At 38.1% G+C, this 23,879-nt stretch overlaps 1 protein-coding gene across 2 annotated transcripts; it reads left to right on the top strand.

Annotated features, from left to right (window-relative positions):
- The first annotated feature begins 1,986 nt into the window (after window positions 1–1,986).
- On the top strand, window positions 1,987–23,621 carry LOC110220161 (sulfotransferase 2A1-like). Of its 2 annotated transcripts, XM_078145969.1 has the most exons (7): window positions 1,987–2,273; window positions 4,559–4,773; window positions 10,641–10,767; window positions 15,632–15,726; window positions 18,516–18,696; window positions 22,566–22,687; window positions 23,187–23,621. In XM_078145969.1, the coding sequence occupies exons 1-6, from the start codon at window positions 2,141–2,143 to the stop codon at window positions 22,679–22,681; spliced, it is 867 nt and encodes a 288-aa protein (XP_078002095.1). In that variant the 5' UTR covers window positions 1,987–2,140; the 3' UTR covers window positions 22,682–22,687; window positions 23,187–23,621. The 2 variants fall into 2 exon arrangements, with proteins under 2 accessions (XP_078002095.1, XP_020859735.1); XM_021004076.2 differs by having other exon boundaries at window positions 22,566–23,621.
- The last annotated feature ends 258 nt before the right edge of the window (window positions 23,622–23,879 follow it).

The following is a 23,879-nucleotide window of genomic DNA, read 5'->3' on the forward strand; positions in this document are numbered from 1 at the left end:
TTTTTGTAATACTTTTTCTCATATTATGGGAGCTTTATGTTTTGACCTTCACATTCCTGAGACTTTTTCTTTTGATGTTCCATTCAAAAGATCATCAGTACACTATAATCCTCATGTTGCTCTCTTTCCTTAATATTTCTCAGCAGTTTCAACTTATGATTCCATCAAAAACAGTACTCAGTCTTGGAAATGAAAATCATGAATTTCAAGGAGTCCAATGATTCTCAAATTCTTTCTTCTTTTTTTTTTAATTTTATTAATTTATTTTGATTTATCAACAATTACTTCCCCATGTTTTTGAGCTGAAAATTTTTTCCCCCTTCCTCCCCTCCACCCTTCCCAAGACGGCACACAATCTGATATAGGGTTTACATTTACATAGCCATTAAATATATTTTCACATTAGTGAAGTTGTAAGTAAAAATTAAAACCAACAGGAGGAACCACCAGAAAGATGAAACAAAACTCAACTAAAGGTAAAAATAAGTGAGAGCGATTCCACTTCCATAGTTCTTTCTTTGGATGAGGATAGTATTTTCCATCCCGAGGCCTCTGGAGATGTCTTAGATTCTTGTAATGCTGAGAAGGGTTCGGTTTAACAATCTTAGTCATTCCATAATGTGGCTGTTATTGTGTACAAAGTCCTCTTGGTTCTGCTCACTTCACTCAGCATCAGACCATATAAGTCTTTCCAGGTTTTTCTGAAGTCAGCCTGTTCATCATTTCTTATAGCACAATAGTATTCCATTACATTCATATACCACAACTTGCTCAGCCATTCCCCAGTTGATGGGCATCCTCTCAATTTCCAATTCTTTGCCACCACAAAAAGAGCTGCTATGAATAGTTTTGTACATGTGGGTCCTTTTCCCATTTGTTTGATCTCTTTGGGATATAGCCCTAGAAGTGCTATTGCTGGATCAAAGGGTATGCACATTTTTGTAGCCCTTTGGGCATAGTTCCAAATTGTTCTCCAAAATAGTTGGATCATTTCACAACTCCACCAACAATGCATTAGTGTTCCAATTTTCACACATTTTCTCCAACATTTATCATTTTCCTGTTTTGTCATGTTGGCCCATCTGATAGGTGTGATGTGGTACCTCAGAGTTGTTTTGATTTGCATTTCTCTAATCAATAATGATTTAGAGCACTTTTTCATATGACTATAGATGGCAAATTCTTTCTTCTTGATCTGTTACAGGTCAATTTCTTTTTAAATCAGATTTTTTACATTTCCTTTTATTTCAAAATCTTTTGATTTCATTTTGATAGCTTTTGCTGACTTGTGGAGTAATTGAATTCTATTTGGTCAGTTCTAATTTATAAGAATCTAGTACCTCCAAGAAAATTTCAGGAGGAATGCAGGTAAACGAGATGGATGTGGAATGCCTTATTGATATACACAGCCAAATGCAGCATAAGACAGGATAGCCATTCAATTAGGTTCAGAGTGGAATATGGCTTCCTTTGCCTCCCCCCACCACATCCCATGGGAAAATGATAAGTAAGATTCTGTCTCTCATGGAAGAGCTTCACAATTTTGTTCTTAAGCAAACCCCCTCCCTCTTCTGCTGTTTTTCCCTTTTTGAGCCATCCATCTTTCTTCTGAACCCCTTAAAATCTACTGACCTCAACTGTTGACTAAATATAGGACTAAGCCCAGACTCCATCTCCTTACTTTAGGCAGAAGTGGTCATTTCTCCTCTCTATTTCATTATTTCCTCCCTAGCACGCAATTCCTCTAAGAGAGAATTAAATACAGGAGAGTGTGTCCACTTATTGGTTTCTCTATATTTTGGAAGATGAAGGTATCTCTATAGAAAATGAAGGAGTCCTTGGAACTTGAAACATTGCTGTGAATCATTTGCATAACTTTTCTAACCCTGTCTTGGGAAATTTCCCAGGAATTCAGAGTTCATGGTTCTTTTGTTCCTCTTACAATATCAATGTTGCATCACCAGCATCTGTTGCTATAAAACATTATGCTTTCTCCCAGTACAGATTGGATGAAGACAAGTACTGTCAGAGATTGAACCACCCTTGACAAGGAGTTGAGGACAGAAGACTGAGCAGGTAGAATTCAGGTGAGACTACAAAGAAGAAAGTTCAGAAACTTCAAACCTGATCCTACAAAGACATGTCATCAGAATACACAAAGTTTGAAGGGATCTTGTTCCCAAAGTGTTTTACTATGAAGAACCTCAAAGTTTCTCGGGACGAGTTTGTGGTGAAGGATACTGATGTCGTTGTTGTAACCTACCCCAAGTCAGGTAAGAAACAAGAATGGGTCCACGCGGAGGTGTTTTCGGAGAAAAACTCATAATAGCTGCACTGCAATGTTAATCAAGGTTGCAGAATGTTAGAGTTGGAAGGGATTTCGGAGACTATTTCTCCTAAGTGATCAATTTTTTCCCCAAGTGATCAATTTTAAGAAAGAAGTAAATAAGTGTAGAGAGAGCAGAATGACACTCAATTTAACAAGCATTCATGAAGAACCAGCCACATTCCAGGTGCTGTACTAGGCAGGACAATTTCAGTGAAACTTGGGAAAACTTGTGTGACTTGATACAGATTGAAGTGATCAGAACCAGGAGAATACCTTATACAATATTAAAACACAGTAAGATTAATCAATTTTGAAAGACTTAACAGATATTGAATGCGGTAACTAACCATGATCCATGAGAACCAAATATAAACTTGGCTACCCACCTCCTGTCAAAGATGATGGACTCAGGATGAAGAACAAGATATTCATTTGGGGGCAAGAACTCTAGGGGAATTTGTTTAATCTGATTTTGTGTACATGTTATAAAGTAGTTGTTTTTTTTTTTAAAGAAGGGGTTAGGGGAGGTCTGAGGGAAAAAAAGCGAATGATCATGAATTTAAAAATGGCTTTTAAAAAGAACAAATTTAAAGTAATTGGTGAATTCCATGTGACACTACACCTACCTTGTCAAAAAATCCCATTTTCCTCTTTGTTGGGATTGTTCCCCTTTTCTTTTTCACAATTAAATTCTTGAGTACCTTCCACCCTTCTTGTGCTTATTTCCTTTGAAGCAGTTTACTTCATGGGCTTAATCTTATGTCTTTTGCCTCTGAATACTGTGAAATCTGCTCTGCCAAATGTAGGGGATTGTCCAACTGTGCCCAGATTTCCTTTTCTTATAGAGAAAAAACATCTCTGTACCCTCGAATAGTCACCTCCCTCCTCCCATCATTTCTAGCAAAGCAACTAGTTCCTCCCCATTAGGGAGAATTGGATCTAGAAGAGAATTTCCCTCTCTTGCTTCTTCCAACTTTTGAAGGATGAGATGACCAAAAGGCAGTTTCATAAATTGTTAACTACTCTGCTCTTGTGAGGCAAGGAACCAAAACATATCTGAATGTCTGAAATCCCCCATCAGTACTATATTCCCCACTTGTCCCAGTCTCAGGATCTATTTCTCAACATTCTCATCTATTTCTTCTCTCTTTCCAGGGGTCTGTAAAGTATAGACTTTAGTGACAAATTGCTTTTGTTTCTCCTTCTTTGGGCCTTCTCCCAAATTCCCTCCATTATACTTCTGCCTGTCCCACCTTTGGTTCCTGCATGTCTTAATATGTGTATACCTTCCTAATATGCGATACTAGTTCATCCTCAGATTTAGCTATGCTGTTTCCCTTAAATAAGGTAGACTCATATAAAGCCATAGTATGTTTTGGATTTCCTCCCAAAAGGTGTTAAAGACATCAGCTAGGTCCATTTTGAACTCTCATATTGCGTTCCTCTAGTCCCTTCTGCTTGTTGACCAAAGTACTTTACTGATGTCTCCTCTCTTGGGTTTTGTATCCTCTGGATTTATGGCTTTCTCAGCTGCTATGCTTCTCTGATGCTACTCCTATAGAATTTAGCTTCAGGGGTACATAGAAGACATCTTTTTTTTCCTCTTCTCATCCTCTTTATCATAAAGTCTTTTTAATCAGATTCATGAGACTAGTTGTGTGTTAACCTTATAATATAGGCTGTGATGCAGAGAGTCAAATTTTATTCTTCTACTGAACGATTCATTTTGCAAATTAATTTTTCCCTTTAGAGTCTCCTACCTTTAATATACAATAACAAAGGAAGGACAGCCAGTGCTCTTATGTTCTTTACATTCTGGCCTCAGATTGTGTAATCATTGGGAATGTTGTTTAGGTTGCTTCTGGCAGAGTTGTCCAATTCCATCTGAATTATCTGCAGTGAATAGCTGTCATCAATTTGGATAAGTTTTGGGGTGTTCTCCATTGTGGTTTTGAATATGTGACTCTGGCAGGTGAAAGACCACTTTGTTCTTGCTTTCAGTTTGCCAAACAGGCTTTCTAATAACAATATTAGGAAGATAAGAACCTTCTTCTCTCACAGAGTATCGAGTTCTCTCTTCAGGAGGACACTCAAATTCATTGTATTTCTCTCTTCTTCCCTACTTCCCCTCTCTTCTCTGTCTCCCATGGAAAACTGGCTCTACACTTAGATATCACATGCAAAAGAACCTGTATTAATATACTTTATCTTTTCTGTTCTCTCCATTAGGAACCCATTGGGTTATAGAGATAGTCAGCCTGATCCGCAGTAAAGGAGACAACACCTGGGTCCAATCCATCCCTATTTGGAATCGGTCCCCATGGATAGAAACAGACCAAGGCCAGCTGTTGCTTTCCAAAAAAGAACAAAATGGACCCCGGTTTTACAGCAGTCACCTACCCATCCAGTTGTTCCCCAAATCCTATTTCCACAGCAAGGCCAAGGTGAGCAAATGAGAACTCCACTCAGTGAGGTGGATACTGGTATGACAATATTATGCTAGCAGAAGGCTAAAAAGTGCATTTCTGATCTGCATCTTTCAAGGACTGAGAGGAAATGGAGGCAACATCAGACAAAGAAGCAGAAGCATTTTTGTCCCCCTCCCTCTTCCCTATGACATGCCAACACAACATTTTTAATATTAATATTTGGTTCTTTACTTTATTCCTCTCTGTAGCTCCTCAGTGCTTATGGGTTAAAGTATAGGATCATATTGTTGCCTCCAAAGTCATCTACAATCTGCCTTCAAGCCTTGAATGTACATTAACTCTCTCTACTCACTATCATTCATTAATTCAACATTCCAGACGTCAGTTCAAATGGCTTTCCAGAATGGCTTGACCAATTCATCGTTCCATCAACAATACAATAAGGTGCCTGTTTTCCTAGATCCCTCTAACATTTTTAACCTTCTAGGAAAATTAAACCAACTCCAGTTTATTCTTATATATTTTGTATGTTCATTGCTAGTGTCTTTTTAAATTTTCTTTAATTGCCTTTTTGATAGAAAAAAAAGCAAGAAAAAGAAAGTGAAAAAAGGTGCTTCAATCAGCATTCAGATTCCATCAATTATTTCCATAGATTTGGATAGCGATTTTCATCCTAAATCCTTGGACATTGTCTGGGATCAATGTATTGATTGGAATACAGCTAAGTTATTCACAGTTGCCGTGGTACAATGTTGCTGTTACTGTATAAAATGTTCTCCTGGTTCTATATACTTCACTTTGAATCAGTTCATATAACTTTCAAAAGATTTGTCTGAAACTATTCTGCTCATCATTTCTTATGGCTCAATAGTATTCTATCACATTCATCTACTACAGTTTGTTCAGTCATTCCCAAATTGATAGGCATCCTCTTAACTTCCATATCTTTGACCCTACAAAAAGAGCTGCTCTAATTATTTTTGTACTTAAAGGTCATTTTCTTTTTTATTTGATCTCTTTGGGATACAGACCTAGTAGTGGTATTGGGGTATCAAATGCACAATTTTGTTACCCTTTGGGCATTATTTTAATTCGCTTTCCAAAATGGTTGGATCCATACACAACTCCAATAGTATATTACTGCATCAATTTTTCCACATCTTCTGAAACATTTGTTATTTTTCTTTTCTGTCATATGTCCTAACCTGAGGTGTGAAATAGTACCTCAGTTCTTTTATTTGCATTTTTTAATCAATAATGATTTACAGCCTTTTTGTATGATTATTTATTGTTTTGATTTCTCCTCATGAAAACTGCTTGTTCCTATCCTTTGAATATTTGTCACCTGGGGAATGATTTGTATTCTTCTAAAATTTATTTAGTTTTTTATATATTCAAGAAGTGAGGATCTCTTTTGAGAAATAATGTAAAATTTTCCCCATTTTCTTCTGTTCTGTCTGATATTGGCTGTATTGGTTTGGTTTGTGTAAAATATTTTTTAATTTCATGTAATCAAAATTTTCCATTTTTTAACTATATTGCTCTCCAACCCTTGTCTGGTCATAAATTCTTCCCTTATCCATTCATCCAATAGGGAAAAATTTCCATGCTTATCTAATTTGCTTAAGTCTAAATTTCATACTCATTTTGACCTTATCTTGGGATACAGTGTGCAATGTTCATCTGTACCTTGTTTCTGCAGAATGCTTTGTAGTGTTTTCCACTAATTTTGGTCAAAAATGAGTTTTCTCACAAACTTGGATCTTTGTGTTTATCCAAGACCAGATTACTATGGCCATTTATTATTATGTACCAAATCTATTACACTGATGCTACATTTTGTTGTGATCCACAGTCAAAGAGTTTACTGTAGAAAAGAAAGCAGAAGGGGCAGCTAGGTGGCACAGTGGATAGATCACTGGCTCTGAAGTCAGGAGGACCTGAGTTCAAATCCAGCCTCAGACCAAACACTTGGCACGTACTTGCTGTGTGACCCTGGGCAAGTCACTTAACCCCAATTGCCTTAAAGAAAGAAAAAAAAGCTGAAGTGGGTGTTTTTCTGGAAGTCGTTTGCTTTCTCTGCAATCCACTGAATGTTAGTAATTTGCTCTCAAGTTCTTCTGTCTCTTTGAAAATCAGCCTGCTCTTCTAGTAATTTTTGGTTTACATATTGCTGAAGCCTAGCTTGCAGAGTCTTATGCATATCTTTTGTGGCATGTAAAATGAGCACTTTTTTTAAAAAGTAGTCAAGCAGAGATAAGTTTATTACTAATTATGAGAAGCTTGACATGCTCCAACTCCTCATAAAATAAATGAAGTCCATTTTTTTTTTGCACCAAATCAAGCCTTTATTATACGCCAACTCTGTGTCACATACAGGACATGGGGATGGGGATATAGACTGGATCTGTAACTTAGAGAACAGGAAACTTCCTCTACCAAGGCAGATCAGCACCTTCTTTGCAACTTAACAATTTTTAGAGTTGTTGATTTGAAAATAGACCCTTCATGCAAGATATTTAAATGCATGTATGTAACCTGAAATTTCTAGAGATGTGTGGCATGGTTTAATGGACAGAATACTGGATCTAGAGTCAAGAATGCCCGCCTTTAGCCCTCTGTAGCTCTGGGATTATGGGCAAGTTAAGTTATTCTATTCTTTATTTTTTTTAATTTTTTTCTTTTTTTTTCACTTTTCTTTTTTTTTTCCATATGCTTTTGAGATGAAAATTTTTCTCCCCCTTCCTCACCTCCACCCTCCCCAAGATGGCACACAATCTGACATAGGCTTTACATTTACATGCCCATTAAACATATTTTCACATTAGTGAAGTTGTAAGTAAAAACTAAAACCAATAGGAGGAACCATCAGAAAGATGAAACAAAACTCAACTGAAGGTAAAATTAAGTGAGAGCGATTCGACTTCCATAGTTCTTTCTTTGGATGTGGACAGCATTTTCCATTCCGAGGCCTCTGGAGATGTCTTAGATCCTTGTAATGCTGAGGAGGGTTCAGTTTAACATTCTTAGTCATTGCATAACGTGGCTGCTATTGCATACAAAGTCTTCTTGGTTCTGCTCACTTCACTCAGCATCAGACCATATAAGTCTTCCCAGGTTTTTCTGAAGTCAGCCTGTTCATCATTTCTTATAGCACAATAGTATTCCATTACATTCATATACCACAACTTGCTCAGCCATTCCCCAGTTGATGGGCATCCTCTCAATTTCCAATTCTTTGCCACCACAAAAAGAGCTGCTATGAATAGTTTTGTACATGTGGGTCCTTTTCCCATTTGTTTGATCTCTTTGGGATATAGCCCTAGAAGTGCTATTGCTGGATCAAAGGGTCTGCACATTTTTGTAGCCCTTTGGGCATAGTTCCAAATTGTTCTCCAAAATAGTTGGATCATTTCACAACTCCACCAACAATGTATTAGTGTTCCAATTTTCCCACATCTTCTCCAACATTTATCATTTTCCTGTTTTGTCATGTTGGCCCATCTGATAGGTGTGATGTGGTACCTCAGAGTTGTTTTAATGTACATTTCTCTAATCAATAATGATTTAGAGCACTTTTTCATATGACTATAGATGGCTTTAATTTCTTCATCTGAGAACTGCCTGTTCATATCCTTTGACCATTTATCAATTGGGGAATGGTTAAATGAGCACTTTTTATGACAATTAAAACATTCCATGGCATTACTTATCTTTTGGATGGGATGTAAACTGATCTTTTCCAATACATTACCAGTCATGTATTGAGTTTTCAAAATTCACTGACATAGTGAGTGCAAAGAGAAAGAAAAACAAATGGGAAAATAGGATGCAGGGTAACACACAATAATCCTAAGTGTGAAAAAAATTCATGACAGGTTTCTGACAAAGGCCACATTTCTCAAAAACATAGAGAACTAAGTTAAATTTATAAGAATGTAAGCCATTCCCTAACTGACCAATAGGTAAAGGATACAAACAGCTAGTGATCAGATAAAATAATCAAAGTTAAGTGTGCTCAAGAAAAAATGCTCTAAATCACTATTGAACAGAGAAATGTAAATTAAAACAACTATGAGGTACCACTCCACACCTATCAGATTGGCCAATATGATAGAAAAGGAAAATGACAAATGTTGGAGGGGATATGGGGAAAATTGAGACATAATGGTGTCTCAATGTAGCTGGGCTGATTCAAATATACTGGAGAGCAATTTACAGCTCTACCCAAAGGACAATAAAGCTGGGCATACCATTTGACCTAGTAATACCACTACTAGGTTTCAAAGAGATAAAAAAGGAAAAGAACTTATACATACCAAAAGATTTACAGGAGCTCTTTTGTGGTGACAAATAATTGGAAATTTAGGGGATGCCCATTAACTGGGGGATGGTTGAACAAGTTGGGATATGTGATTGTGATGGAACACTATTGTGGTATAAGAAATAATGAGCAGGATGCTCTCAGAAAAAAAAAAAAAACAGAAAGATTTGCCTGAACAGTTCCAAGGTGAGATGAGCAGAATCGGGGGAACATTTTAGATAGCAACAGCCGTATTTTATGATGACCAAGCTTGAATGACATAGTTATTCTCTGAAATACAATAAAACAAGACAATTCCTGAGGACTTAGTGATGAAAAATACTATCCATCTCCAGGGAAAGAACTGATGGAGTCTGAATGAGGATGGAAGCATATCTTCTTACACTTTCTTAATTTATTTTTTTGTTTTGGTTTGTATTTTCTTTTACATCATGAGTAATATGGAACTATGTTTGACATATCTGCACATGTAAAACCCATGTCAAACTATTTGCTTTCTCAAGGACAGGGAGAGAAATGAGAGAGGTAAAGTGTTTGTAATCCCAAATTTAAAAAGAAATGAATGTTCAAAATTATTTTAACATGTACTTATGGGAAAAAACTTTTAAAAAGGTGCTTTCAGGCAGAAAGAGCTTGGTTCCAGCTCTTGAACTTCAGTCATGTGACCAAGAGTATGGTTCTACCTTTATTTAACTGCATTTATGGACTGCCTTTTTCTTTTTAGATATCATACCTAAATAGAAATGGGAATTGAAAGAGGGAAGTGACTTAATCATTCACATTAACCTTTTTTTATTAATCTGATCAAGGATTTTCATACCTCATAAAGAAACATAAGGGGAGAAACCATCTTATTTATACATTTGTTTATACATAATCCATTGAATGATTCAATTGAGATTTCTGGTCCATTAGTGATTGTGCGAATTGGAGTGAGGCTAATTCCAGCCTTATACTGCTACAAGGAAGTATTCATGTTTATTGCTGTTTGTCAAATTCATAACGAGAGAAAGGAAATTTTAAATGTGAAACAGAGATAAGTTCTGTAGTTAAAGACTAGCCAAAGGCTGAAGGATTCAATTTCTGGGACAATGTTAAACCCAACACCAAATGTATGAGCCTAAGTTGTTACAAGAATAGTCACCAATTCCTATAGAAAAGAAAGAGACTAGGAGAAATAAGAAAAGGATTTGTAGAGCCAGGAAGCCAGGAGAAAAAAAGGTGCTATAGAGGGGTCACAGTAAAAAATAAGTGGATAAGAAAGAAAGACCAGTGGGTAGGCAAGATGAGGTCATTGGCCACCTCATTAGGAGAAGGAAAGTTGGTACCAGAGAAATAATTTAATGTAGGCTACTGCACTAGGACATGGGTTAGGAACGTGTATATGAGAAGTGGAGACAGAGACTGTAGAGTTCCTAGTGGAAAAGACTAGTCATGACCAGAAAGAAGGTGTTAAGTAAGTAGCTAAAAAGAGCCAAATTGGAGTTTTTAAAAAATGGGTGGTATGGGAAGGTCCAACGGTCTGGGCAGCCTATAATAATCCTGATTTCTATTTCAGATAATTTATGTCATACGGAATCCTAAAGACGTGATGGTTTCTTTTTATCATTTCACAAAACTGTGTAAATTCTATGAGACGGCAGAAAGTTTTTCCCAGGCGTTTGAGAAGTTCACTCAAGGAACTGGTGAGCAGACCAAGAATTAGAATCTCTTTATCTTTGCAATAAAAGCCACTTCTACTTCTGGAGGGATATTGTGAAGACAACACATGAAGAAGACAACTGCAATACTAGCCCCATGTTGTAGATGGGTCAATAGACACAGAGGCTCATTTCTCCCTTTTTAAGTTGTTACAGTCTCCTCTGTATGGATCTCATTTATTTCCCCATCACACTCTACCTCATATTACACTTCTATGTTTGCCCCTGATGCATTCCCCCAGCCAGAGGTAGTCTGGCATTTCCTCCCATTCTTTGCATCTAAGGATTTTTATGCCAGGATCACTAGGGCTATGGAGCCCCTAAATTGGAGATGACCGGTCTAGAACATACTTCAGCCACAACCTTGGCTGAAAAATCATAGCCCATGTCGTTTAAAGCTGAAAGGTTTCCAGAAATTCAAAGAGTCAATTCACTTAACTTTTTTTTTAAAAAAGTACAGTCCGGAGAAGAGAGGGACTTAGAACCACAGAATATCAGATTGGGAGGGACCTTCATGTACAACTCACTCATTTTTCATATGGGGAAACCATGGTACACAGATAGGAAGAAATATTCCAAATGTGACAAGCATTTTTAAGTGCTTGCTGTGTCCCAGGCACTGTACTAAGCACTGGAAATACTAAGAAAGGCAAAAAAAAAAAAAAGAATAATCCTTGTTTTCAAGAATCTTACAGTCTAATGGGGGAGATAAGATGCAAATACCTATGTACAAACAAACTATAGACGAGCTAAATGGGAGATGATCGACAGACAGAAGGCACTGTCTCCTTAAGGAAAATCAGGAAAGACTTCTTGTAGAAAGTGGGATTGTAGCTGGGACCTCATGGAAGGCAGGACATCCAGGAGGCAGGGCTCAGGAGGGAGAGAATTTCAAGCCTTGGGGACAGAGTCTAAAAATGCATGGAATAGGGCAATGGAGGGTCTAGTCTGAGGAACAGCAAGGAGGCCAGTGTCATTGGGTCACAGAATCTGTGGGTGGAAGTAAGCAGCAAAGAAACTGGGAAGGTAAGAAGGTGCCAAGTTATGAGGTTAAACAGATGATTTATGTTTGATCCTAGAGGAAATCATAAGGGGTCCTTGGAGTTGAATGGGGTAATGTTGGGTAGAATGATGTGCTGTGGAAAACTCGACCGGATAAGACTTCTGCTTTAAAATACACCATTTGGAGTTTGGAGGGGGCAGAGTAAAAGCAGTGACTTGCTTGAGCTCTCCCCTAAACCCCTGCAGATAACTGTAAAAATAGCTCTAAACAAACTCTAAAGCTGCAGAACCCACAAAAATAAAGAGTGAAACATTTCCAGCCAAGACAATCTGGATGGTTGATCAGAAAGGTATATTGCGCCAGGCTGGGAGAGTAACGCAGTTCGACGTGGGAGCACAGGTCTCAGCAAACCTGGAGCAGACATCAGAGGACTGACACACGGGCAGCTATTGTGATTTCCAGACTTCTCATTCCATGAATGCCAAAGACAACTCAGAAGGTCAGTGGGAAAAGTCTGTGTCTGCAGTGAGAGAGAAGTGTGATCCCAGCCCCTGTACCTAAGCGAGGCCTTGGGGCAATGGCTGCCCCAGGAGCTTCTGGACCACAGACTGAGGAAGAATTGAGTGGTTGATCAGATTTGGATTACAAGGATCTCTTTGCTGGTGCTAGATTCTCTTGCTTTGCCTGTGCTTGGATCTGGATCACAGTTTTAGATGGTGGTCCTGTGGTGAGGAGGAGCACTGCTGTGGTGGAGCTTGTAGTGGTGGTGAAGAGAAAATCCTCCTCACAGTTCCAAGGAAGAAAAGAGTACTTGTGGTCACCCACAGACCAAAGCACAGGCCAGGAAAGGAGTAAACACCTCACCCCTCATCATACCACCTTGGAAGAACTGAAAAGTTACAGGTCCCTAGAAGTATCCCTGAAAACAGCTGCACAAGACCCCCAAAGTTTGAGACAGTACATTCTCCACACTAGAAGCAGACCTCTACCTTAACAAAGAGTTTATAACTCAAGTAATTGTCCTGGATCATAAGCAAGCAGCACAAAAAGAATTAGACCACAGAATCTTACTTTGGTGACAAAGAAGATCAAAACATACAAGCAGAAAGAGACAACAAAGTCAAAGCTCCTGCATCCAAAGCTTCCAAGAAAAATAAGAAAAGATCCCAAGCCTTGGAAGAGCTCAAAAAAGATTTTGAGAAGCAAGTAAGAGAAGTAGAGGAAAAACTGAGAGTGATGCAACAAAATTCTGAAAAACAAGTTAACAGCTTGCTAAAGGAGACCCAACAAAATACTGAAGAAAATAACACCATAAAAAACAGCCTAACCCAAATGGCAAAAGAGGGCCAAAAAGCCAATGAGGTGAAGAATGTCTTAAAAAAAAATTGGCCAAATGTAAAAGGAAGTCCAAAAGATTGCTGAAGAAAATGCTTCCTTAAAAATTAGAATGGTGCAGTTGGAAATTAGTAACTTTATGATAAATCAAGACACTGTAAAACAAATCCAAAAGAATGAAAAAATAGAAAACAATGTGAAGTATCTCATTGGAAAAATAACTGACCTGGAAAATAGATGCAAGAGAGATTATTCAAAAATTATTGGACTATCTGAAAGTCATGATAAAAAAAAAGAGTCTAGATATCATCTTTCAAGAAATTATCAAGGAAAACTGCCCTGATATTTTGGAACCAGATGGTAGAATAGAAATTGAAAGAATCCACTGATCACCTCCTGAAACAGATCCCTAAGGAAAACTCCTAGGAATATTGTGGCCAAATTCCAGTGTTCCCAGGTCAAGGAGAAAATATTGAAGCAGCCAGCAAGAAACAATTCAAGTATTGTGGAAACACAATCAGGATAACACAAGATTTAGCAGCTTCTACATGAAGGGATCACAGGACTTGGAATATAATGTTCCAGGAGGGCAAAGGAGATAGAATTACAATCAAGAATCACCTACCCAGCAAAACTGAGCATGATCTCTCAGGGGAAAAAATGAGTATTCAGTGAAATAGAGGACTTTCAAGCTTTCTTGATGAAAAGACCAGAGCTGAATACAAAATTTGCCTTTCCGATAAAGACTCAAGAGAAACATGAAGAGTTAAACAGGAAAGGGAAATCATAAGGGACTTATTAAGGTTGAACTGTTTACATTCTGAATGGAAAGATGATATTTGTAACCCATGAGTCCTTTGTCATTATAAGAGTAGTGGGAGAGTAAAAATGATGTCCAAGTGCAGATGGATAGATAGATAGATAGATAGATAGATAGATAGATAGATAGATAGATAGGGGGCACAGAGTGAGTTGAAAATGAAGGAGTGATATCTGGAGCATAAAATAAAAGGGTGAATGAAGATTATATGGAGAGAAGGAGTAAGGGAAAGGTAGAATGGGGTAAATTATCTCACGTAAAATAAATAAGAAATCCTTTTACAGTGGAAAGGAAATGGGGTTGGTCAGGGGGAATTATTGGATCTTATTCTCATCGGATTTGTCTTAAGGAGATAATAACTTACACACTCAATTGGGTATGGAAATCTATCTTACCCTACAGGAAAATAGGTGGGGAAGGTGACAAGAGAGCAGGAGGATGATATAGAGGAGGGTAGTTTGGGGCAGGGAGTAATCAGAAGCAAACAGTTCTAAGGAGGGTCACAGTGAAAAGAGAGAATAGAATAATTAGGGAGCAGCAGAGCATTAAGGGAAACATACTTAGTTTTTCACAACATCACTGCTATGGAAGTGTTTTGCATGACTATACATGTATAACCTGTATTGACTTGCTTGCCTTTCTCAATGAGAATAAGTGGGGAGGGAAGAAGGGAGAAAATTTGGAGCCCAAAGTTTTAAAAACAAAACTGAAAAAATTTTTCTCATGCAACTGGGAAATAAGATAAATGGGACATGGTGTATAGGAATCTATCCTGCCCTATGGGAATATTGAAGGGGAAGGGGATAAGAGAAGTGGTGGGGACAGATAGAAGGGAGGGCAGATTAGGAAAGGGGGTATTCAGAATGCATGCTATCTAGAGATGGGGGGAGGGATGAGATGCGAAGAAAATTTGAAACTCAAAATCTTGTGGAAGTGAATGTTGAAAATTAAAAATAAATTAATTAAGTTTTTAAAAAGAGCTGCTTGATAGCTTTTCTATGTTTGTTGCCTTCCCCAAGACACTTCAGTGTAGCAGAACTGGGGAACCAGTCCCATGTCTCATGACTCTTCAATCCAGTGACCTTTCTCCTAAAAAAATGGCAAACTTCAAGTTCTAACCCCTGTTGTAGACATCAAAAGTCTCCTCCTCCAGGAAACTTTCAATGATGCTCTCTCTCTTAAGTAATTTTGATTACTTACTTAATGTGATCTTCCAAATTTCTAAATCCGTGGCTTTGTTGTGGAAATTCTTGAATTCTTTTTCATTGTAGTTACATATCTCATCACTCAGTCCTTCCCCCATTTCCAACCCACATCTATGAGGCTAGGGTCTTCCTTATTTTTCTTTACATTTTCCCTAATTTAACATGACACATAAAATGTCTACTGTAGTCATGTATATGCAATTTATTACCTCTGAAAACTTGGGCAAATCATTTACCTACCTGTCTCTCAGTTCCTAATCTATATAACATGGCTACACTGTATGGCTTTAGAGATCCTTTTCAACTCTAGAGATATGTTCTCATCTTTTTCTTTTGTCACAAATACCTTATCAGTGCCAGCCTCAAGCAAAACCTTGTGTGTGAGTAGACCCTGAGTCAATATTTTGTGATTGAATGAGGTATTATTGAATGTGTAAATGAAGGAACATGTATGGTCAAAGGGCCTCTCTTTTATTCTCCTTGCAGTGCCATTTGGATCCTGGTTTGACCACACCCGTGGCTGGCTACCCTTGAGAGAGAAAGAAAACTTCCTAATTTTGACCTATGAGGAACTTCTGCAAGTAAATGCTCAATCTTCCCTTTCTTTCTCCTCATCTTCATCTTTCCTTCCCCTTATCTTTAATTTCCCTTACCCTTCTTATCTTTTTACTTCTACTGTTCCCTTCAGTTGGTCTGTCCACACTCCTTAGACCCTGCACTCTTCTTTTAACATCTATCCTGTCTTTTGTGTCTGTCTCACTTCCCTGATGTACCTTTGACTTGTAAAACAGAAGAGCAGAGACACTTTTGGTAGGTACTGTAGGTACAATTTGGGTTTTCTATAGGTCCAATGAATTGGAAGAAAGGAGGTAAAATATTTTTCCTTTTGACTATAAGTACATAAATATAAAATACTTTAAAAAGTAGCAATTAACATGCAGACTAATGAGAAGCAGAAATATTATAGTTAATTTTTTAAATTTCATACCAGAGTGAGTTTTAAAGAGATTTGATCACCTAGGTACATTTTGATAGCTTTCTCATTAACAACAAACTTTTTTCAATCAAAGAAAAGACTGAGTCAATTGTTTTCAGATTTAGTAGAACCAATTCATTTAGGACTTCTCTTGAAGACAGGCCTTCCTGGTGTTGACAAACATGCCTAAAAAGTACATTTATTAGTTCTTGGTAGCTTCTCCTCTTGGGGTGAGGAATTGCCAATTCCCTCTCCCTAAGCTTTTAGTCATTGTTGCAGGTAGGTTTACCTAATATTCCCATCATATCTCATTAGTAAAAACCTTTCTTCCTCTCCTGGACATGCTTTCCTTTCTTTCTGGACCTGCTCCTCTTTCATATTTTCTACATTTTCTCCATGTTCTTTTCCTCTTTTCTTTTGAAATTCTGATTCCCTCTCCTTCCTTTCCCCCTTCTTTCTTCTTTTCTGAAGTCCTTTTATTCAACCATAATCTCCTATCTTAGCATCTCTCCCCATGCCTCACTCCTAAAACTATCCTCTTCCTTTTCTGTGACCTTAACTCTTTCCACCTATAAGAACTCTCTCAGGGCTTCACTTTTGATCTAATTTGTATTTCTCCTCTTTCATATCTTCAATTTATCATAACCAGTTGACATTAGATTGTCTTCTGTTTTCAAATCCCATGAGCCTTTGTCCTGTTATCATGTATATGTTGCCAAACACAATTTCATTCCTATCATTTGCCTCCTACAAATTCATGGTATCTACTCTCAACTAGTCTCTTACTACGGCATCACAATTCTTTTATTCTTCTGTAACTGATTCTTTATTGGCACTCCTCACAGTGACTTCTCTCATCATTCTTCCCATACCATTAATCCCTCATTCTCTCATCAAGAGACATGGCCTTCTACTTTACTGGAAAAGTGCAAGCCATTTGCCATGAACTCTCCCTTTTTCCTTCCCCTATAACTCAAAAATCCCTTGATAACTTCCCCTTTTTACTTTATTCTGAGATAAAGAGGTGGCATTGCTTCTTACCATGTACTACCTCACTTGTGCCTTTGGTCTCATCCTCTTCATCAGATACCAGCTCTCATCTCAAATCTCCCTACCTACTGATTCATTCTTTGCTTCTTACACTTAATCAGTCATTTAACCCTGTCTCAGTCTCCTCATTTCTAAAATAAGCTGGAGAAGGAAATGCCAAACCACTCCAGTATCTTTGTTAAGAAAACCCCAACAGGGTCATGAAGAGTAAGACACAACTGGACCACTTGACCAAACAGCAGTGCTTCCCACAAAAACTGCCATGGATTTTTCACTAGCAAAAACAAATGACTTCATCCTACCATGTAATTATTGAAATTCATGCTAAGTCAGTATGAGTGACCCCTTGCTTTGCAATCTTGCTCACCTTTAGGAGCATGTGCCTTCCAGAACTTCCAAAATGGCTGTGAGTTACCCTTTCTTTCCATTGCTTTATCTCTAATCACATTTCCCTACGATGTGATAATAAGGGAGAAGCTATGATTAAGCTATCTCAATCTATTTTAAGAATAAATATGCCTATCAGGAATATCTTTCCCTTATTTTGAAATTGGTCTGGTAGGGCAGGAGGGGTAGTTGGTGGTTTTGAAATTCAGTGCCCAGAAGCACTCAAGATTCTCCCCTTGATGTACTGAAATCATTTTAATTTTTTTTCCTGAGTTTACGTCATTATTGAAAACAAGTCCTGGACTCAGATTTTCTTTTAACGTCCTCACATGTCTACCTATAGCTCTTCTCTTTCTCAGTCAGGCTCATAAAAAAGTTGTCTAATCTTGTTTCTTCCTTTTCTCCTACCATCATGCAGAAGTCTCTCTCATAAAGCAGACCCTTCCTGCTCTCCACAGCAGGTAATGTGTCCTCTTTAAAATTACTGTTTTTGTACATAATTTGCAAACTGAAATGTCTATACAATGTCATTCTAGTGCCCCTCAGCATATACATTTGTTGATATCAAGGACTATTTTTTTTCCCCATTTTATTCCTGGTGTTGAATGCAACAGGTGCTTCATTGCTTCCTTTTTTTCCTTCCTCCAACTCTTCTTAGCTCTTCTTTCTCCTCCTCTTCAGCTCCCCTTCATCTTCCTTTCCTTCTTCTCATCCTTACATGCCAATAGCCTCAAGTCCTCTTCTTCCTTTCTCCCTTTCCTTCTAATTCAAGTTCTTATTCTTCTTCCTCTCCTATTCCTTTATGTTTCATGGGCTCTTCCTCCTCTTCCCTTTTCCCTGTTCTCACCCCTCTCATTGCCTTCTTATCCCCTGAATCTTCCTCATTTTGATTCTTCCCTGTTAATTGTTGGATTTTCCAATCAATTCTTTCTCTTATACTGAGATGCCTTTCCACAGGATCTTCGGGGAAATGTGGATAAGATCTGTCACTTCCTGGGAACAACGTTGACAGAAGAAGAAATCAACTTAGTGATAAAGAATTCTTCCTTCTCTGCCATGAAAGCCAACAATATGTGCAACCATTCGATCCTGTCTGATGAGTGGATAGATAACAGCCAAGGAAACATGCTAAGAAAGGGTGAGTAGGAGCCCTAGAGATAAAGGAGCAAAATTGGTGGGCATCTTTCCAGAGTTATACTGACCCCAGCAAGCCAGAGAAGAGGGTCTCTGTCTAATACTGAAGGATGAGAGAAAAAGTGATCAAAGTGGTCCTTATATCTAGAGCAAGTATCAGAGAACACAATAATCCACCCATGTATAGGAGGAAGGGTAATACAGGAACCTATCATATATTTACTCTTTCAAGGAAGACCTGCCCAAAAGTCTGATGTGAGCACCCCATGTGTCACTGCTTTCTGAGTATTTACTCTGGTTGGATGCAGGCATGTATATAATATACATAACTTGTGACAGGCTGAAAATGAAATGGCCTCTAGTCACATAATTCTCAGTCCCTGAAAACCCAAAGTGTGCCACCTTCCTTCACTTTTGTCCTGAACTCCTGGGTGGTACCTAATAGATCTAGGACAGTCTCTCAATTGGGTTTTACACATCTGGGGAAATGTCCTGAAACCAGCAGTTGTTAGCTGACCTCATTTCCATCCATCTTTCTTGTCTTAAACTTTTTCAGGAAATCATCATCAGAGATGATAACTGAGAGTCTTTCCTTGCCCTGTAATCAGGCACAAGTGTCTCAATCAATTCTTCTCATTCTCGAACCACATGGCCACTTGTCAAGCAGTCAGTCTTCCCTTGATTAGCACTCTGTTTAACAGAACATGTTCCAAATATTCTATCATCTTAATATCTAGGATGGTTTTAAGGAATTGAATAAATGATTCCTGCTCATTTGACCCCAGCCTCTCCCTCAAAATTGCATATCTTTCCTACATAAGCATTCCAACATGGATGTCAGAATATTGAATTTTCAGGAAGTAGGTGAGGTCATAAACAAGATTACTGAGGAAATTTGCCAGCAAACTTCCAATTCTGTCCCTTAGTTCTTTCTACTCCTCTATTACTTCAGTTGCACATCCCAGCCAAGAGTCAAAGGGTTCTCCATTTAAAGGATGGAGAAAACTTCCTGAAGACAACTCCCTGTAGCATTCCATCTCTAGAGAGTTCTCAGTGCTGTTAACTGGCATTTTGACAGTTTACATGCAGGACGTAACTATTTTAGCTGAAAGTGAGGCATTCCTCTCCCTCTCTCTTTCTCTCTCTCTCTCTCTCTCTCTCTCTCTCTCTCTCTCTCTCTCTCTCTCTCTGGGCCAGAACACTATAGCAGACTATCTGGATGTACTGGAAGTACCCTGATTAGAACAGATGCCCAGTGAGGCTTCCTTTCTCTTTTCCTGAGAGACCTTCCTCAAACCTATTGATCATCATATAATACTGCTGTTACTTGGTGCAATATTCTCCTGATCCTGCTCATTTCACTTTGAACCAGTTCATCTGAGTCTCCCAGGCTTTTCTTCTACCACCCTGAACATCAAATCTTATAGCACAATAATATTCCATCAGATTCATTTACCACAACTTGTTGAGCCATTCCCCGACTAATGGACATCCTCTCCATTTCCAATACTTTGGCACAACAAAAAGCAACTATCAATATTTGTGTATATATAGTACCTTTTGCTCTTCCTTCAATCTCTTTGGGACACAGACCTATAGTGCATTTTTGGGTCAAAGGGTATACAGAGTTTTATAGCCCTTTCATAGTAGTCCCAAATTGCTTTCTGGAATGGTTGGATCAATTCATAATCAACAACGAAATAGTTTCTCAATTTTCTACATCCCCTTCAATAGCTGTGATTTTCCTTCTTCTTTTTTTTTAATCTAATACCTCTTGGGGGATACCCCAGAGTTACTTTAATTTGAACTTCTCTAATCAATAGTGACTTAGTGCATTTTTAATATCAATATAGATAACTTTGATTTCTTCTTCTGAAAACTGCCTGTTTATATTCTTTGAACATGTATCAACTGGAGAATAATGGATATTCACATTAATTTGACTCAGTTGCCTATACATTTGAGAAATGAGGCTATTACCAGAGAAACTTCCTATAAAATTGTGCCCCAATTTCATGCTTTCCTTCTGTTCTTGGCTGTATTGGTTTTATTTCTGCAAAACCTTGTTTTCACTTAATGTCATCAAATTCATCCATATTGCATCCTGTCATGCTGTCTGTCTCTTGTTTGCTCATAAATTCTTTCCTTCTCCATAGGTATGAGAGGTAAACTTTTCCATCTTTTTGTAATTGCCTTATGATATCACCTTCCTGTCTAAATCACATACCCATTTTGACCTTATTTTGGTATTTGGTGCAAAATGTTGGTATACACCTAGCTTCTGCCAAACTGCTTTCTAGTTTCTTTTCACCAGTTAATTTTAAATAATAAGTTTTTGTTACAAAAACTAGGATCTTTGAGTTTATCTAACACTGAATTACCATGCTCATTGACTACTGTGAATTGTGTACCTAATGTATTCCACTGATCAACCAATCTATTTCTTAGCCACAACCAGACTGTTCTCATGATTTCTACTTAGTAATACACTTTGATATCTGGTGTGGCTAGGCCACATTCCTTCACATTTCTTTTTTCAGATTCATTTCATATTCTGGATTTTTTTTTCTTCAAGAAATATTTTGTTATTATTTTTATTAGCTTTCAGGTAGTGCAATAATTCAATTATCTCTCCTTCATCTGTTTTCTAGATAAGTTGTTTCTCCAATGAGAAATTTCATCTTTTTGCTAGTTTTTTCAATTTTATTTTGATTCATGAATACTCACTTCCATATATTTTTGAGTTTAAAATTTTTCTCCCCTTTCCTCCCCACCCTTCCCAAGACAGTACACAATCTGATGTAGGCTATACATTTACATTCCTGTTAAACATATTTTCACATTAGTGGTGTTGTAACTAAAAATTAAAACCAGTAGGAGGAACCATGAGAAAGAGGAAACAAAACTCAGCAGAAGAGAAAAAAAATAGCACTTCAACTTTCATACTTCTTTCTTTGGATGTGGATAGCATTTTCTATCACGAGGCCTCTGGAGATGGCTTAGATCCTTGTATTGCTGGGAAGGCTTAACTTTATCAATATTAGTCATCACACAACATGGCTGTTATGGTGTTATCTTTCTAGTTATTTTTATTCTTTTGACTTTTTGTTTCTTTCTTGAAGTCTTATGGAGACATTATATTCCATTTGTTCCATTTGAATTTTTAAGGAATTATTTTTTTCAGTGGATTGTTATATCTCTTTTTTCATTTGGCCAATTCTGCTTTTTCGAGACTTCTCTTCAGTGTGGTTTTCCTCTTTTACCAAACTGTTGAATCTCTTTTCATAATTTATTTTTGCATCACTCATTTCGTTTCCCAGTTTTTCCTCAACTTCTCTCATATGATTTTTAAAATCCTTTTTGAGCTCTTCCAGGAATTCTTACAAGACTTATGGGGCATGTTGTTACTCCTGCCCAAAAGAACAAACCTTTCTACAGCTGTGTTAGGAAAGAAGAATAGGTCACAGAGGCTCTTCACTTACATTAGTGGAGATTTAATCAATCAATCAATGGAATGACCAGTGGCTATGCTCCTTAGCCACTTAAAAATGGCTTCCATAATAAACGCCAATCCTGCAAGTTCCCACCCATTGACTCTTTCCCTTTAATGAGGAAAGAGACAAGGCTCTCTAAGAATGGATGTCCTTGTTAATCCTTTGGTCTTCAAGAGGACCATGACACCAGGAGGACTTGCAAGTGAATGGGACTTAAGTGAGGCAGGGCTTTGCATAATTACCAGCCTCACTTTCTTCTCTGGAGCCATTTGGATCAAGTGGCAAGATGTAGGTCAGAGTGACTGGACATGGCCCTCTTTAGGAGTGGAATGAGCCTTTCCCAAACCATCACCTGACTTCTTCCCTCCATGTCTGGCAGGAATTGCTGGAGACTGGAAAAACCACTTCACAGTAGCTCAAAGTGAAGCCTTTGACAAACTTTTCCAGGAGAGGATGGCAGAGCTGGACCAAAGGCTGTTCCCCTGGGAGCAGTGAGGAGGGGTGAATAACTTGATGTTACCTTTGATTCTACACGGGATAGGTGGCTGCGTAACTTTACCTAATCCTGTATCTAAACCTTAGATTCACTGGGTCAAAGTAGCCATGGCTAAGAGATACTTGGCTATTTCTATTATAACACCAATATTAAGGCTCCCCTTTAGCTTGCTTAAAAATAACTCCCAGACCTAAGGCAAAGACAATGATTTTCTTTCCACTCCCCTGGTCCTTCCCCTGTCTCAAATCATAGAGTACATTAAAGTGATGGAGTGCTAATAGAGCTACCCTCAGCCCCAATATTCTAACTTCCTTATGAGCCCCACTGAATAGCAGTCATGTCCGGATTTGATACCACAATCTGCTTTTAAACACATCACAGGTCCCCCAAATCAATCATGGGCCTCATTGAATAGCAAGCCTGTGCTCCCAGCTAGCAATTGCCCCTAGACTCAATCATCTAGCTAGCCCCTTCCCTCAGATCCAATTAATATATTTCCCACAGAACCAGGTGTGTCTATGGACTCAACCTAGACCACATCATCCATCTTGACCAGACAAGATCACAATACCTAGCCAATCAGAAAGCAGCACTGTTGGGATGTAGTGCAGGATGCTTGACCACCAAACCATAAAAGGGGCCTACCCTAAGATAGCACCTGAGCAGTAATAAAGAATTGACCTATAGTGAACTTGTGATGTTGAGAGTCTTGTTTTAATATCATTTTCATACATACATGCTCCCCCATTTGGGGTTTCTTATATACATTGTCAGTAACTGCATGCACAGTCTCATAGAGGCTGGGACCCCTTCCCCATTACCTAATCCCTTAACAAACACCTCCTCCCCTTTTCATGTTACTTACATTCCTATGTTCTATGTAAATATTGATTGTATTATCAGCATCATATACGCTATAAAATTGTCTGTCTTGCCTTACTGGAGTTGCTAATTCCTCTAATGAACTTTGCATTCACCAGACTGTGAAACCTCAAAACCATAATAAATCTTTCTAACTGGCTTGAAGTCAGCCTGACTCTTTGAAATTCTTTAGAGATGCCCCACTGCAACTCAACTTGCCCCTCATCAAAAGGAGTAGCTGGCAAGATGAGTGAAGACCATGATTAAACTAGAATCAATTTCGGGAGGTCCACACTGCAGGTCTTGATTATTTCTACCTCTTCTCGTTGCCTGTGC

This window comes from Phascolarctos cinereus, unplaced genomic scaffold (genome assembly GCF_003287225.1).
Source record: "Phascolarctos cinereus isolate Bilbo 61053 unplaced genomic scaffold, phaCin_HiC Scaffold_726;HRSCAF=1367, whole genome shotgun sequence".
NCBI lineage: Eukaryota > Metazoa > Chordata > Mammalia > Diprotodontia > Phascolarctidae > Phascolarctos > Phascolarctos cinereus.

What these genes read in the sequence shown, in the direction of transcription:
- LOC110220161 (XM_021004076.2), top strand. Translation starts at nt 2,141, where the DNA reads ATGTCATCAGAATACACAAAGTTTGAAGGGATCTTGTTCCCAAAGTGT. An exon ending in GAAGTTCACTCAAGGAACTG is followed by an intron (nt 10,768 to 15,631) that starts GTGAGCAGACCA and finishes TTCTCCTTGCAG; the next exon opens with TGCCATTTGGATCCTGGTTT. An exon ending in CCTATGAGGAACTTCTGCAA is followed by an intron (nt 15,727 to 18,515) that starts GTAAATGCTCAA and finishes GCCTTTCCACAG; the next exon opens with GATCTTCGGGGAAATGTGGA.